Source organism: Eptatretus burgeri, chromosome 8, assembly GCF_056783735.1.
Source record: "Eptatretus burgeri isolate ZD-2024b chromosome 8, Ebu_testis_v1, whole genome shotgun sequence".
Taxonomy (NCBI): Eukaryota; Metazoa; Chordata; class Myxini; order Myxiniformes; family Myxinidae; genus Eptatretus; species Eptatretus burgeri.
Window position 1 is genome coordinate 717,160 of NC_140968.1, and position 16,556 is coordinate 733,715.

General features: G+C 49.5%; 2 protein-coding genes across 2 annotated transcripts in view; one reads left to right on the plus strand and one right to left on the minus strand.

Moving 5' to 3' along the window:
* The window catches only part of LOC147020895 (cilia- and flagella-associated protein 65-like), a 123,322-nt gene that overhangs the window by 29,928 nt on the left and 76,838 nt on the right, over window positions 1–16,556 (plus strand). The gene's annotated exons all lie outside the window — the stretch shown is intronic.
* The window catches only part of LOC147020896 (cilia- and flagella-associated protein 65-like), a 48,915-nt gene that overhangs the window by 23,188 nt on the left and 9,171 nt on the right, over window positions 1–16,556 (minus strand). The window contains exons 2-5 of the mRNA XM_085890518.1: window positions 16,347–16,489; window positions 16,028–16,253; window positions 2,679–2,944; window positions 2,290–2,481 (exon numbers count right to left, since the gene is read on the minus strand). Of these exons, the coding sequence (XP_085746644.1) occupies window positions 2,290–2,481; window positions 2,679–2,944; window positions 16,028–16,253; window positions 16,347–16,489 (827 nt within the window). The remainder of the gene's footprint in view (window positions 1–2,289; window positions 2,482–2,678; window positions 2,945–16,027; window positions 16,254–16,346; window positions 16,490–16,556) is intronic.

The window sequence follows — 16,556 nt, forward strand, 5'->3', positions numbered from 1 at the left end:
CTTGGATCGGCGATCATACCTGTAAAGTTTCACTTTGATCTGTTCAGCCATTTTGGAAAAGATTTTTGAAGATTTTTATGTCAAAAAAATATGGCTGCTGAACAATCAATTTTTTTTACCCCAACACAATTTATCCTTCGAAGACCCTCAATTTTCCATACTGATCGGATTAAGCATTCGGCCTATGCAATTATGACGTCATCCTGAAGCCACCTCTGACATCATCAAAAATCACAATCACATTTATTTAGCATGGGGAGTACTTGACAGGTGCCAAGTTTCAATTTTTTTTCCCATGGTGTGGTTTTGGAGATACAGAGGTCCAAGGTTTTTCCTTTCTTCCAACATGGCTGCCACAATACATGACCTATGACATCATAATTATCATTAAAATATTCTGCATGAGTCGTCGCACCAATGGTGAAAATTTTGTGTCAATCGGATAAGCGGTTGTGGAGAGTTGTATGGACGGATAAGCCAAAAATATAAGGCCTCCAGCAACTTCGTCAGTGGAGGCATAAAAAGACAATGCTGAAAGAGTGTTAAGTATCCTTAGCTGTATCTCTCTTGTGAGATGTGTTCTAGTGTTGGGTCACAAATATGTTATCGTATTGGTGGGATGATGTGGCTTGGTCTGGTTGTGTAGAAGTCCCATTTTGTGCAAAGTATAGTATTCCTCGTTGATATTACATTGAACACGAATAAAATGGAAACTAACACAGCTATTCTGATGCTCATGGTGACTTCAAAGGTTCAATGTCAAACTTGGTGGATGTCCACACAAAATGTTACGGCCCGAGGTTCGGGGCTCACCACGAGGGGAAGCACTCGAGTTTCTCTCAAACACCCGGTCCTGAGGCCACCAACTGCAGATAACTCCGTGGTCCAACGGGCTGTAGTTATTACACAACTGTGTAGCTGCTTGACTTTGACTACCGGCCTAGCAGGGTGAGAGCTTTGACGTTTCCGCGATACCTTTCTAGTGGCACGGCAACCCAGCTCGAGGCCACGCCCTCAGCGTCACACCGAGTGATCTTATGCTGAGCGGAAAAAATAGGTGTAGCACTAGCTAACAGAGCATATCATGTGTGGGGCAACTTCCTGTCTAACCATACTTGTACACTGTGTCGGAACAATGAAGGAAAGGACAATCGAGACAGATTGGAAATAACAACAAACAATTATTTATTACACATACAAGCAATCATTAAAAAGTGAGTATTGACAGGCAAGAAGGCAAAAGGCACATAATAGCAGATTTAACAAACATATATTCTTTCTTATACCATCATAAATATACAAAGGACATGGCCATCATTCAATTAGGGGAGAGGAAGAAAACAAGAAGAACTGACAAGGAAAAGTAAAGTAAAGTACAGAGAAAAGAAAAGTACGGTCCACTGTTTTTCCTTCACCTCACACAGCACAAAACACACCGCAGGTGCCCTTCAGGCCCTCCTTTGCACACAAACCTTCTCAAGCAGGTTAGAGTCTCCACTGTAACCTGCCTACGAGATGTGCCACACACCACCATGCACGGGAAAAGCTCCGCACCTCGTGCTACAAACATGCATGCGAGAATAGACACAGTTCCATGCAGTGAAGGTAATCCGATCGGCCAGAAGGATTAATGACCACAGACGGACCGAATGTGTCCAATAAAGGAATGCACGAATGGAGTGAAAATCGAGAGGGATGCTGCCGGACCGAGGGACGACCGAACAGTTGCGGAGCCAAAGGTAAGACCAATGTGGTGAAGGAGGGATTGTCAAAATGAGTTTGGTGAAGGGGATTATTGGTGGATTGAGAAAGGCAGAGGGGGGAACGGACTAATGATGTAAAGGAGGGATTGTTGAAAGGAGCAGGATTGGGGAACAGACCGATCGATGGGGTGAAGGAGGGATTGTTGAAAGGAGCAGAGGGGGTGGAAACAGAATAGGGTAAAGGAGGCAAGATTGAAGTAGCAAGGGGGGCGGGGGGGGAAAACATGAACTAATCTCAAAGCATGCCACCCAGACAACCCTTCGTCAAGGGGCCAAGGTTTATCTACACATAGATTAATGAAATAACTCATCCTCGGAACACCTACGTGTCCATGTATGTCTCCCCCTGGGGGTAAGTTTCCAAAACTGTAACACGATCAAAACATTGATTATTGGCAAAGATCCCAAAGACTAATATTAAATTAAAGAATAATATAAAACTTACTGCTCTGGTAAATGCAATGATATTTTGGTGTTGGAAATACCATTGTCTATTGCTGAGTAGCCAAATATTCATAGGTCCTACCTTAATAGGCTTTAGTGCTCCATGAACACCATCAAGGCTTGGGATGCCTTTGAAAGGCACAGGAAAAGGAGGCCAGTGACTCAAATTGTGGAATTGGTGAGAGTTGGCCAAATCCAGCTGGCATGGAAGGAGGAGTGGTGGCATTTCATCAGCAGAATGGCATGTCCCCAGCAGGTCCAGGAATACAGGGCCCTGAACATCCATCACAAGCAATAATCATCAGAGGCTAAAGCTCATGCCTGCCAGAAGCCAATCAGACATTTCTTACAGAATCATTTTACTGTCTATTAGTACACATGGGTACTACACAACTTAAACATAAACTTTCAGGAAAAAGTGTGTTTTAGTTTGAAATAGTGCTACTTCAGATAGTCTCGGGCATACACTACCTGATGATGCACGATGCATGCTGCACATACATGGTAAGAGAGGCATGATTCAGGTTGGAATGTAAAGTGAATGAGCAGAGAACTACAAGCTTTCACGACTCCACTAATTGGTTCAACTAAGAAAACGTTGCTTTCAGTATCCAGTAGCATGCAGAAGGTGGCAGCCACCACAGCACCATTTCTGAGTTCTGCAGTCTGTGATTTCTTCCCTCCAGCTGTAACCACGCCAAAGCACATTGTGGCTTGTGATAGAAACACCTTTGGGCCTGTGTGGACATATGACAGCAATAAGAAATTATTCTGAGTATCATGGGGACTTCAAAAGGAAAAAAAACTGTGGTTTATAAAAGTATATGGAAAAGGGAAACTACGATCACAGCTGTATTTTTCATTCGATTATTATGAAGACAAATGCTTGATAAAATGACTTTGAAGAGACAAATGGGAACTGAAACACCACTCCAATGAAGAACAAATAAAGAATGCAAAAAGAAAAAAAACGTTCTGAGGCTCACGAAAGAGTTTGTACATTCATTACACACAAGGACATACCTCTACCAGATTGTGAAGGTGATAGCCTGATCCAGCCAAAGCAGGACTTGGCCGTTTATAATGACATTAAGGGGGTGGGGGTGAAGGTGGGGGGGGGAGAGGTCCGAATTCCACAGGACATCAACCATATTAACCTTTTAGGAAATAGGTCAGGTTAGATCTGTGACCTGCTACAGGTACCATGCAAACCTGTACTAACCTGTTCCATGGTCGGGTTGTCGGCGACTAAACCGTCTCCCCCACCAGGTTTTTAGGTGAGGAGGGTGTTTGGATATGGACACCCAGCAGGATTAAAAACAAAACCTGTCAAAGGGCGGAGGAGCTCCTTGTGAGCCAACGGCCATCCATATCTCGTGCCCAACTGTGTCTGTGGACGTCCTCCTGCAGTTGGGTTACTTTTTATTAGGAGGTTGGTGGCAGGATTTGCACTCCGGCCACCGTAAAACCCTTCATTCGGCAAAACACAAAAAAAATCTGAAAACCCACTCCGTGGGAGTACCTCCTGTGCAGCTTCCCTTCGCAGCGCAGCTCACCGGATGGCGGGATTGGGGCAAAGCCTTCGGGACCCCCAATCTTTGATGATAGGAGGGAAACCACGGGGTAACACCCCTGGGTCAGATTGCGGGAGAGTGTGTCAGAGTGGTGCTGAGGTGTCGTCCACCAGACGGCGGTCTCCTTGGGTTAACCTGAGGCGGTCCCTTTGGGTGGGTGCCTGGAAAGTCCAATCCCGACGAGAGGATGATCACCTGTCTCTGTTATCATCTGAGCTCAAGCGTTTGGACATCGGTATTGCAGCACTCTCTGAGGTTCGGAGACCGGATTGCAGCGAGATAATGGTGGGTGGTTACACCTACTATTGGTCTGGTCGCTCTGATGGTTACCATACTCAAGGAGTTGCTGTAGCTGTATCCAATATGCTGACCCCAATGATAATTGAGGTAACACCGGTCAACGAGCGTATTATGAGACGAAGGATTCGTCACTCCATAGGTGTTATTTCCCTGGTCTCTGTCTATGCTCCGACTGAGGCGAGTGATCTCACCGTGAAGGATGCATTCTACGCCACACTCGAGTCTATGGTTGATCAGTGCCCCAGACGAGATACACTTCTCGTCTTGGGGGATTTCAATGCATCGACTGGAACTGATAGGAATGGTTATGAGACATGTGTTCGTCCCCATGGGTCTGGAACTATGAGCCAGAATAGCACTAAGTTCCTTGACTTTGCAAGAAGTCATGGACTTAGGGTGGCTGGTTCATGGTTTCAGCGCCCACAAGCTCATCGCTGGACTTGGTATTCCAATGCTGGTGGTGTGGCAAAGGAGAATGACCATGTCCTCGTTGATGGTCACTGGAGGATGATCCAGAACTGCAGAGTCTACCGGAGTACTCAGTTCCTCAATACTGACCACCGGCTTGTTGTTGCAACTCCAAAGCTGCACCTTAAATCCGGGAGAATGGTACCATCCCAGCCGAGGCTGGATGTTGGCAAGCTCAAGAATGAGAGGGTAGCTGAGGAGTTTGCGAACAGGCTGAATGGACATTTGGGGGGTCTGGGTGCTTTGGGGGGTCCTGAAGAGTTGTGGAATGCCTTCAAGACCACCTTCCTTGATGTTGCCGGTGGATGTCTTGGAACTCACCGCAGGGCAAAGAAGAATTTTGTCTCTCAAGGGACACTGGATACCATTGACCAGAGTCGCAGGGCCAGGCTGAATGGCAGAGCTGAGCTGTGCAGGGAGCTGAGGCGTAAAACTGCACGTGCACTAAGGGTGGACAAGGAGGCCTATGTGCGAGGAATCTGCGAGGTGGTAGAGCATCACCTGTGGTCAAGTGATTCTCTTCCTGCTTACAGGGGAATTCGCGCATTGCGTTCATCCAAGCCCATCCCTCGGAGCACTGCAGTTAGAGCAGAGAGTGGTAGGCTCTTGACAGAGGAGTCTGAAGTGAAGGCCCACTGGGCCGGTTACTTTGAGCAGTTGTACCAGGCTGATCCACCAGCTGTCGAGTTGGACGTCAGGGGTGCTACAATCTCTGTTGCTGACCCTCCAATCAACTGTGGTCCACCTTCGCTTGTGGAAACACGGGCTGCGGTGAACCGGTTGAAACGGGGTAAAGCTCCAGGGATCTGTGGCATCCATGCTGAACTTCTCAAGGCTGGTGGAAATGCTGCACTCGTGTCGTTGCATGCAGTTTTGTGCTCTGCCTGGAACACAGGCATCATCCCAACTGATTGGAAGAGGGGCCTTGTTGTCCCTCTCTGGAAAGGTAAGGGTGATCGCTAAGACTGCAACAACTACTGAGGGGTGACGCTGCTCTCAGTGCCGGGCAAGGTCTTTGCTCGGATAATTCTTGATAGGGTTCGCCACCATCTGCTTGAGCACCAGCGTCCAGAGCAGTCAGGCTTTACACCAAAGAGGTCAACGATTGACCGTATCCTTGCTCTTCGGGTCCTCACCAAGAGTTTCAGCAGGGCTGCTTGCTGTGTATGTTGATCTCTGTAAAGTGTTCGATTCAGTGAATCGGGATGCCTTCTGGAGAATTATTGGTCTTCGTGGGGTGCCACCAAAACTGATCGATCTGATGTCTGAACTCCACTCTGGTACTGAGAGTGCTATGAAATGTGGTGGTACCAGCTCTGACTTATTTTCAGTTGTTACTGGAGTTCGTCAGGGGTGTGTACCGGCCCCCACACTTTTCAGCACTTGTATGGACTGGATTATAGGGAGGATGTCAGAGAGATCAAGCTGCGGTGCATCGTTTGGGAATGTCAAGATTTCGGAGCTTGATTTCACAGATGATGCAGTCATCTTTGCGGAGACTTCAGATATCCTGTTGGGGGCCCTCGAGGTGCTGAATGAGGAGTCGGAGCCGCTGGTATTACGGGTTTCTCGGGTCAAAACAAACATCCAGGCTTTCAATGACATCTTGGATGCTGATGTCCTGTCTGTGTCTGTTTGTGTTGAGGATGTTGAGGTCGTGGAGAGATTCACTTTCCTTGGCAGTGATATTCAGGTCTCTGCTGGCTGTGAGTCAGAGGTCAATAGACGTGTGGGTAGGGCCTGGGGAGTCATGGATTCACTGGATCATCGTGTGTGGTGCTGCCAGTACCTGTGCGGGAGGACGAAAGTCCAAGTCTTCAGGTCCTTGGTGCTTCCAGTCTTGCTCTATGGATGTGAGACTTGGACTCTGACCAAGGTTCTGAGACAGAGATTTAATTCCTTTGGTACCAGGTCTCTTTGGAGAATCCTTGGCTATCACTGGTCGGACTTTGTGTCCAACGAGCGGTTGCTGAGAGAGACTCGGATGAGATTTGTTTCCTGCATAGTCCGTGAGCGTCAGTTGCGGCTGTATGGACATGTGGCTCGTTTTCCTGACGCTGATCCTGCTCACCAGATTCTCTCAGCGAGGGAATCTCGTGAACGGAGGAGGCCAATGGGCCGACCACGTGCCTCGTCGTTGCAGCAGGTTGACCAGCATCTCAAGGAGATGGGGATGGGCCTGGCATCTGCCTGGGGGATGGCCGACGGAGGACCCTGGAGTACCGGTGGAAAGTGGACGCAGCGATGCGCTGTTCTGGCATATGCTCCCATACCTGACCTTACCTGAAATAGTATGAACCACTTTTACATCACAACATTCATTGTGAGCGTAGCTGGCTCACAATGTGTAAAATAAAACCTTGACTCGACCCCAATGGACACTTTCTGGGATACGTACTTGGGGCTCATGGAAGACCTGGTCCATTGAACGGATCAGGACACAACAGACAAAACAGGACCCAAAATTAATAGTAGAGAGAGGAGGGAAACACCAACAGCAGAGTTAAAAGCCAAGATAGACGCAGACATGGACAAACAAATGGTGTGGGGAGGAATGAGGGGCAGGATACAATGTATGGGGTGTACAAATCGATACAGAAGGAAATTATTAAGTGGGGAAACTGGAAAATTGTAAGGAGTAGGCATTTTGGTGGGGTTAATGGGGATAACAAAGATCAACGTTTTGGATTGGGGATGGTCTCAGATGGTGGTGAACAGCTGTCTTGAAGACCTGCAGGGATGAATGAGATGGAAGAGAATGTGGAAGTTGGTTCCACAGACGGAAAAAAGAGGAACGAATGAGTGGAGGTGAGCAGTGATCCTGGACTTAAGTAGTTTCACCAGAAGGCGGTTGACAGTGGACCGTGTGAGCCCTGAAGAAACCTATGGGTAGGGGGACATAGCATGGAAAGAGCAGAGGGTACAAGACCAGAAAAGAGGTGGTAGAAGACAGAGAGATCACTGACCTGACTACGATGGCGATGTGATAAGTCTATAAACTCAATTTCATCGTGGGAGATTCCAATAATCTTAAAGGCCTTGTTTTTCACGGCATCAAGCTGAGCAAGATGTGAGGCAGGGGAGTGTGCCCAGAGGGGAGAGCAGCACTCCGTCAAGCTGTATATGAAGGCCTTGTAGGTGGATAGGAGTTCAGGTCTGCCAAGGAAGGACTTTGTACGATGGAGGTTGCCCAGTCGGCAGCTGGCTTTGGAGGCCAACGTTTAAATGTGGTTTGCCCAAGAAATCATGGCTGACAGTGAGACCGAGGAGCATGAATGACTGAACTTCCTCAAGAGGATTGTTAAGAAAGTAGATTGGGAGGGGGTTGCTAGATTGTCCTTTTGGAGAGAGATAATTACAGTGTGAGGTTAGTCAGGATTGAAAGACATATTCCAAGTATTTGACCAGCTTGTGATTTTGTCAAAATCTGAAGAGAGGGACCAAGCTGCAGCATGCCTTTCTGAAGGATGAGGGATGTCACGGTAGAGGGTGGAGTCATCAGCAAATAGATAAAGAGGATTTTCCAGTCAGAGAGATCATTGATGAAGATCAGAAATAGGACTGGGCCAGAATACTGCCTTGGTTGGGACTCTCCAACCTTAACAGGGAGAGGAGATGAAAGGATTCTGTTGAGTGCCACACGTTGGTTACAAGAGTAGAGGATGTCAGTAAGCCATGCATGGAGTTGGCCTCAGATGCAGGCAGATAACTTGGAGAGTAAGACAAAACTGTATCAAAAGTCTGGCCTTAAATGCAAGGATGGCAAAAAACAGAAAAACCTTTGTTGGCAAGTAGAGAATAAGCAAACAAACAAATGGAGAAATGGAAAGAAGAAAACTATTTATATTCAGAATATATTTTTACAGTACAGTCAGACCCCAACATTCATGGAAGATACATTACTCAAAAATGCCGCAAATGTTGAATCCATGAATGTTGGGGCATTGTTTCAATGGGAAAAAGGGGGATAGGTTACCGACGGTAAGTGATTCATAGGGGAAAATTTTTAAATTTTACGAACAAGAATGCAGAACATGAATATAAAATGCGAACAAGTAAAAAAAACAACAGCAGGTCTGTGGTGTACGAGGTGCAGTGGAACACGAGAAGCAAGAGTGTTAGCAGCAACTCCGCTTTATTGCGCGTCCTGATGTACATTTCTGCCACCCCTAGCGGGCGAGTCATGATATACGAAAACCCAATCACGTGATACAGTACACTCCTCCCCTCGTAAAATGACAAGTCAAATGATGAAAGGACATTCATAACATGACCAACCGAAACCAATCAACACTCAAAATCCTCCAAGTACCGCGGCCGCATCCTGACCCGCCTCGGACGGGCAGCGACGCCAGACGGCCCAGGCTCAGACGCCTCCCGGCTCGGTCGAGGTGACACCCTCGCCGGACTTGCGCCATCCGCAATAACAACCACCCCCGGCCGATCAGCCTGCCCGACGTTCCCGGGCAGGACTGAATCAGGTGAAGACCCCGTGGGCGTCGGCACATCCGGCCCTGGCGATACGTCTGGCCACGCGACATTACAGGTGGGGGTCCCACATCGTTCGGCCCGGGGGGGGGGGTGACGCTGAACAGCGATCATGCATTTGGTCCACGTGCCGCTTCCACACCTCCCCACTATCAGTCCGCACCATGCAATTTGCCGGCCCCAGTACCACAGAGACCACAGCCGGCACCCATTTGGAACCGTGGAAATAATCGCGCACCATCACCTGCTGTCCCACATCAAAACCACGCAGCAGCGTCGGGCGGGACACCGCCCCACTCACCGACCCTCCAGGTCGCAGCAAATCCAGTTTGGACCGCAATGCCCGTCCATAGAGACGAATGGCAGGAGAATCACCCGTGACAGGATGAATCACGTTCCTGTAATGGAGCAAAAAGACATCGACCACTGTCTGCACAGGTGCAACACCCCCCCCCCCCTGCGCAAAGCCCGTTTCAACATCTTAACAAACGACTCAGCCTGCCCATTCATCTCAGGATGATACGGTGCGGACCTTAGATGTCGAATACCATTTTGACGCATAAACTCATCAAATACACCTGCGATGAAATGCGGACCGTTATCAGAGACCAAGATCTCCGGTAATCCTTTATTCGCAAAGATCGTCCGCAGTTTTTCTACTGTAATATTTGCCGATGTATGCTGCAATACTACAACCTCCAGCCTTTTAGAGAATGCATCGATCACAATCAAAAACATTTTGCCATTAACCGGACCCGCAAAATCTACATGGACCCTCTGCCAGGCTCTGGCTGGGGTCGGCCATAGTCCCGAGGCTCGGCGCGGGTTATCAGCATCTGTTTGACACGTGGTGCAACGCTTAACCAACTGCTCAATGTCTTTGTCCAACCCCGGCCACCACAACAGGCTACGAGCAAGACTCTTAGTCTTCACGACGCCAAGGTGACTGACATGCAGTTCTTCCAAACACCGCTGCCTGAACTTCGGTGGAATCACTGTCCTCATTCCCCACATAACGTACCGTTGGACCAACGACAGCTCCGATGCGCGCGACGTGAAAGGCTGAAATGCCGGTGTCGAAGGTACATCGCTCCAATTCCCCGTAGAAATCGCCTGGACGACACGGGCGAGCACTGGATCATGAGCCGATTCCACCGCGACCTGTTTGGCCGTGATCGGCCCGCTCTGGACCTGGCCCAGCGCGAACACATCGACCCCGTCGGCCGACTCAGACGCAGCTGGACCCTCCGCACACGGCAAGCGTGAGAGCCCATCACAGTTAGCATGCTTCAAGGTGCTTCGGAACTGAATATCATAATCGTAAGCAGCAAGAAACAGACACCACCGCTGTATTCGCGCGGCCGCTACCACCGGTACCCCGCGTTCGGGTCTCAGGATGAATTGAAGCGGTTTGTGATCCGTCTGCAAAGTGAAATGCCGCCCCAGCAGGTATTGATGAAACCTCCGCACACCCCAGACGAGGCTGAGAGCCTCGCGCTCGATCTGGGCATATTCCCGCTCTGTTGCGGACAGGGTCCGGGATGCAAAACAAACAGGCCGCTCGGAACCATCGTCCATCCTGTGGGAGAGCACTGCCCCGATTCCATATGCAGAGCTGTCGCATGCCAATAAGAGTGGACGCGCAGGCTCATAGTGCACGAGGACCGTATCCTCTGTGAGCAGCCGCTTGACGCGGTCGAACGACGCCTGGTGTGCAGGCCCCCAGGCCCAGCGCTCGTCCTTCCTGAGCAACCGTGTTAACGGCGCAAGTTGTGAGCTGAGCCGCACACGAACCTTTGGTAATACTGGGCCATACCAATGAACGAGCGCAGCTGCTTCTTGTCGCTAGGCGGTGGCATGTGCTGAATCGCCTCCACCTTCCGAGGGCCTTTCAACAGTCCCTCCAGCGTGATGATGTACCCGAGGTATTCCAAGCGCTGCTTGAAGAACGCGCACTTGTCCCTGTTCAAGCGCAGGCCGCACACTTCTAGCTTTGTCAGCACTTGGGCAATGTTCGCAAGGTGCTCGTCCGCCATTTTTCCCGCAATGAGCACATCGTCCAGGTAGGTCTGAGCGGGCAGGCCAATGCAAACGTGATCCATGGCTTTCTGCCACAAGGCTGGGGCCGAAGCAATCCCAAAACAGAGTCGGGTATATCGATAAGAGCCCTTGACACGTGTTGATTGTCAAAAGCTCGCTACTTCCGGGATTCATCGCCAGGTGAAAATATGCATCACGCAGGTCTAGCTTCGTGAAGTATCGACTCCCCGCCAATCGTGCATATATTTCATCAATTGACGGCAGTGGATATTGCTCCACGCTGAGCCCCGGGTTAACCGTGGACTTGAAGTCCCCGCACAATCGGACGTCTCCATTCCGTTTCAGCACCGTGACGACCGGGGTGGCCCAATCTGAGTACGACACCCGTTCGATCACTCCACAGGCCTCCAGACTATCCAGTTTACCCTTGACCTTGTCCTGCAGGGCATACAGCACCGGTCGTGGTTTACAAAAACGAGGAACCACCCCCTCCTTCAGGAAGAGCTTTGCCTCCACGCCCTTGAGTTTCCCAAGGTCGGCGCAAAACAAACCTTGATGTCTTTGAAGAATCTTCTCCAACTGATCCTCCCACCGGCTCGGCACGGATTGCACAAGGTGAACTGCGGCCCAGTCTAGCCTGATGCGGGACAGCCATTCTCGGCCGAGGAGAGACGGTCCCCTCCCCCGCACGATGTACAACGGAAGCGCGGCGACCTGGCCTTGGTACCGCACAGACATGTCTGCCATCCCGATTGGCGTTATCTTCTCGCGGGTGTACGTGAACAGCGTGAGGTTAGACCTGATAAGCTTCAGGCCGTTCAGCCTACGCGTGATCTGTTCGCCTATGGACGACACAGCCGCTCCCGTATCAACCTGAAACGTGATCGGCGTTTTGTTCACTTCGATTTCCACCATCATCGGCCGTGCCACCGCCGGGCCAATTGAAAACAGGCTCAACAACGGCTGCCGGTTCCGCCCCGGGTCGCCTCGCACATCGCCGTCCATGACCTTAACGGTGGCCGGCGCCCCACGGCACACACGCTTCAGATGACCCATCTTGTGACAATTTAAACACACGGTGCCTTTATACGGGCACACACGGCGCAGGTGTCGACCTCTGCATCCCAAACACATCCGCAGGGTCACCTCGCCGCTCGTGCGGCCGCGCGGCGACATCCGACCCGCACCGAAGGTCGTGCGTGCGTCCCGGGGCGCTCGCGGCCCCGCGTGGCCGTGATGGCCCGAACATCTCCGCGAGTCTGCTCGATACCCGTAGCAGTGCCGACCGCCGAGTCAAATGTAATGGCTTCACCCTTCAGCCGTAGAACCGCCGAAACCATCTTCGCATCTTGTAAACCAGCAATAAAACGATCTCTGAGCCGAGCTGGACGCTCCTCCGCCGTGAACTTGCATGCCACGGAAGAATGCTTCACTCGCGCCACGAAATCAGCGATGCGCTCCTCTGCACCTTTCGAGAGGCGATCGAACTGGTATCGAGCGAGCTGTAATGACATCTCCGGCGCCATGAGTGCTTTCATCTTCTGCACAATGTCCCGAAACGACAGCCCGTCATCACGGGGCTTGTCCGGCGCCACCAAATCACTCAGTAGTCGATAATGTGCCGTCGATAGCAAGGCGAGCAAGATCGACTTCTGTTTGCTCTCGTCGACCACATTATTCACGTGGAAATAGCATCCCAATTGTTCTGAAAACAATTCGAAGTCGTCTCCGACGAAAACGGGCACATATCCGTTTTCAACCATCCTCGTAGCCAACTGTGGTGTACGAGGTGCAGTGGAACACGAGAAGCAAGAGTGTTAGCAGCAACTCCGTTTTATTGCGCGTCCTGATGTACATTCCTGCCACCCCTAGCGGGCGGGTCATGATATACAAAAACCCAATCACGTGATAAAGCACAAGGTCCTGTTTCCAAATTTAATTTAAGATATTGTAAGACGTAACTTTTGATATGATGATGATGATGATGAGTTAGAATCCTTTGAACTCGGTGAACTCCTCTGAAAAGGACGCAGGTGAGGGTCCTGATGAGTTGTCTACTGAAGAGGATGCAGGTGAGGGCGCTGCAGGTGTTGAGGTGGATGGTCCGGGGCGAAAAAAGTAGGTGATTGGGAGCTGAAAAAGTAGGTGATCCGGTACAAACCCCTTCTCTTCGATGAGCTGCGCAATTCGAGCATGGAATGTTTCAGCTGCCTCGTGGTCCACTGAGGCACATTCGCCTGTGAGCTCTCCATTGTGGAGACCATACTGCTTCTTGGAGTAGTCAAGCCATCTCCTACTCGGGTGGAAGGGACTGGGGTCACTTGTACCCACATCACTCAAGTTTGTAGCACCGTCCACACCAGCGAGATGATCGTACATGCAATTTGCCTTTTCACGAATCAGAGATTTTCTTTTTCAGAGCTTTTCACTTCAAGGCACGATTTTCTGGGCACTGTCCTCCAGCCACACATTTTATGCCTTTTCCATTGCTTCGATGTGAACGTCCATGACCTGGATTACCACTTTGGTGCTGGGTATTGTGCTAGCCACGATACTTTTTTTTTGTATACCTTGTCGAGGCTCGTATGAGAGCTTTCACGAATCGCCTTCTCAGTTTTCTTTATGTAATGTAGTGCATGGTCGACTCGTTCACACCATAGTACCTGCCCACAGAGGCCGCACTCTCACCTCTTGATAGTCAGTCAAGCAGCTCTACTTTTCGGCTCAAGTTCATGACTTTTTTCTGCCTCTTGGGAGCAGACACATCTCCTGCCCTACTAATACGTTGAGGATCCATGATCAAACCACGTGTGGAAAAAGTCCACAAGCGTGAGGAATCCCAGCAGGTCAATGCCGTGGGATGAGAAAAAAAACGAACGAGACCCAGGACACGCTGCACATAAGTAGTCATGCAGGGTTGTGAGTAGATGTAGAAGGGGTGGGTAGTGTGATCATTGGTGGTGGGAGATGGTTTATGCACATGTGCAGCTGCTTTATGCGCAGTTGGTGGGAGATGGCTTTAGAACTGTCATATGCACGCAGTTGGTGGGAGATGGTTGAGGAACCAAGTGGCTTGCCGAATGTGGTGTTCAGGGTAATGTGTCCCAACTGCAATCCCACATGAGAGAGGAACGGACTGGGAAAAATAATTATTTTTGGGACATGCTGATTGGGGCCATGGCCAAGCACATTTACAAAGACAAGGCATGCAGACTCCTCGACGTCAGGCCTCGGAGTGACCTTGTGTAAGACAATATAAGGCGGGCAGAGAGTCATATCTTCAGGGTGGGGAAGACGATGTAAATCAGAGAGAGCAACAGCTGGGTGGGTGGCACGTCCAAGCTGAAGTTCCTTTTAAAAACCGAAGCAGCAATGAGGGTGCTGAGAGAGTTGCATGCTCACCACAGCCCCAACTCTCGAATGAGCTGCAGCTTTGCGGATGCTGGTCGATCTTATCTGCTGGTCGGTTGGGTTATAAATGAACCCATCCTACCCTACTGGTGTCACAGAGCCGCCATCCAAGCAGAAAACTTTATCCTGCTGGAATCACATCCATGCAGAAGAACCCTCTCTGGGCATATCAAAAAAAAAGGCAAGTTCTTCATCCTCATCCCTCGGCATTGCTGGCCTACTATGTGGTCTGTAATGGTGAGTGGTGGACTTGGGTTCATATGTTTGTTTCGGTGATACGGACGAAGCTCACCTTTTGGGGACTCGCAATGTGACTGGCCAGTCGGACGTCACTCCATGTGCACTTATCGGGGCAACAGAGCCCACTTTGAATGTGAACACAACTGACTATGAAACCAATTCATACCCTTCTGGGGTTTTCTTTTTATTTATTAAGAACGAGGTAGATGGTCCGCAGAGACACACAATGGTCCGGAGTTTTTTTTTTACCGTGCTTCCCCTCCTGGTAACTGGTGCACTCGCTTCGGTGCACGGAGACAGCATGTCACAGAAATTTCTGATCCGTAACACCGCAGCTGGTGGGTGATTGTTTATGTGCACACTAAGGGGGTTTATACACGGCTGGCGGAAGATGGTTTTAGAGCTGTGACGCGAGTGACTGGTGGAAGATGGTTTGTGCGTGGCTGGATGCGGTTTGGGTTTCTGCGCACCTAAAAACCACAAATATGCGAAGCAAAGGGCTGCGAATGTAGAGGCAGGTCACATTTTATGAACGGCGACTATGCGAGGTCCACAGATGTTGAATCCGCGAATGTTGGGGTATCACGACACAACGAACAGCAGGTCGAGCTGTATAATTTGACTTTTAAAAGTACACATTTATTTTTGAATGTTTTATGTTTATCCCATGCTGAGGCTCATTTCGTTGCAAATCCCTTATTTTCCTCAAATTTCCCCTATTTAATTAATTTTGCTTCGTGCAATGACGGCTGGGGAAGTTTGGGTGTGATGTCACGGCACTTGACTGGGCTGAAGGGGCCATATTCAGGAGCCGATGGAGCATTCATCAATGGTCAGTCAGGGTGATGTCACATACCAGAGCCGAATCAACCCTGGCGTGATCATTCTTTTTCCAGTTCAGTCAGTACAGTCGAGTCAGGAGTGAGTCGTCAGTCAGTTGAGGTTCTCCTGGTCGTTCTTTTGCTTCCTCTAGCACTCTACTTCTGACATCTTCCTTTTTCGACCAGCTCGCTTCATTGCCTTTCCTATTCTACACGTCCACCCACTGTGTGTTGTGTATACACATACTCTGAAAGGCAGTTGATGAGAGAGTAAATTTGCATTTGGATGGGAAATAAATGGTGCTTTTCAAATTACCAACAAGAGAATGTAATACTGTAAAACCCATGACGGAATGCTCTGTTCTCTCAATATAAATATACTTTTTGAACCCATATATCTCTACCCATTAACAACTTAAGTCTTTCATTAACAATCTTGAACATTTTTGCTGTTAAGTGTGCCACTTGAATTACATACCCAGACATTCACCCTTAATCTTGAGTTTCAAATGTTTCATGTTGACTGGGATGCAGACGTGAAGTGAGGTAAAGCTCTGTATTCCCGCTACTTTAGGGGAATAATTAATCATGAGGTGTGCAATGCCTCCGGCCTCAATACACCCTTCCTGGTGACTCCATGTGAAAGGGGAACACATGGTGGCTGAGTCACCTGCTCCATCACACAGATAATAAACAGTCTTCACCTGAAGAAGAATAGGTGTAAGAGTCAATATAAAGGCTGTAACGGTGGTATAGGCAGTGCAAAAACGAAAGTGGGTGTTGACCAATTAACTCACAGGTGAGGGGTTGTGAATGATCACATGCTTCTTTGCAGTGAAATTCACAGGCACGGCGTTGAAGTCGAGCACGACTCCCTCTGTCTCGTGGTGTTCTTCACTCAAGGAGTCCTGGCCACGCAGTGTCAGGAATGGAAATTTTCCTGTGCAACATTCAACAGAAAAAAACAACAACAAATTCTCTAAAAGTGAATGCTTTACTCCCTTTGT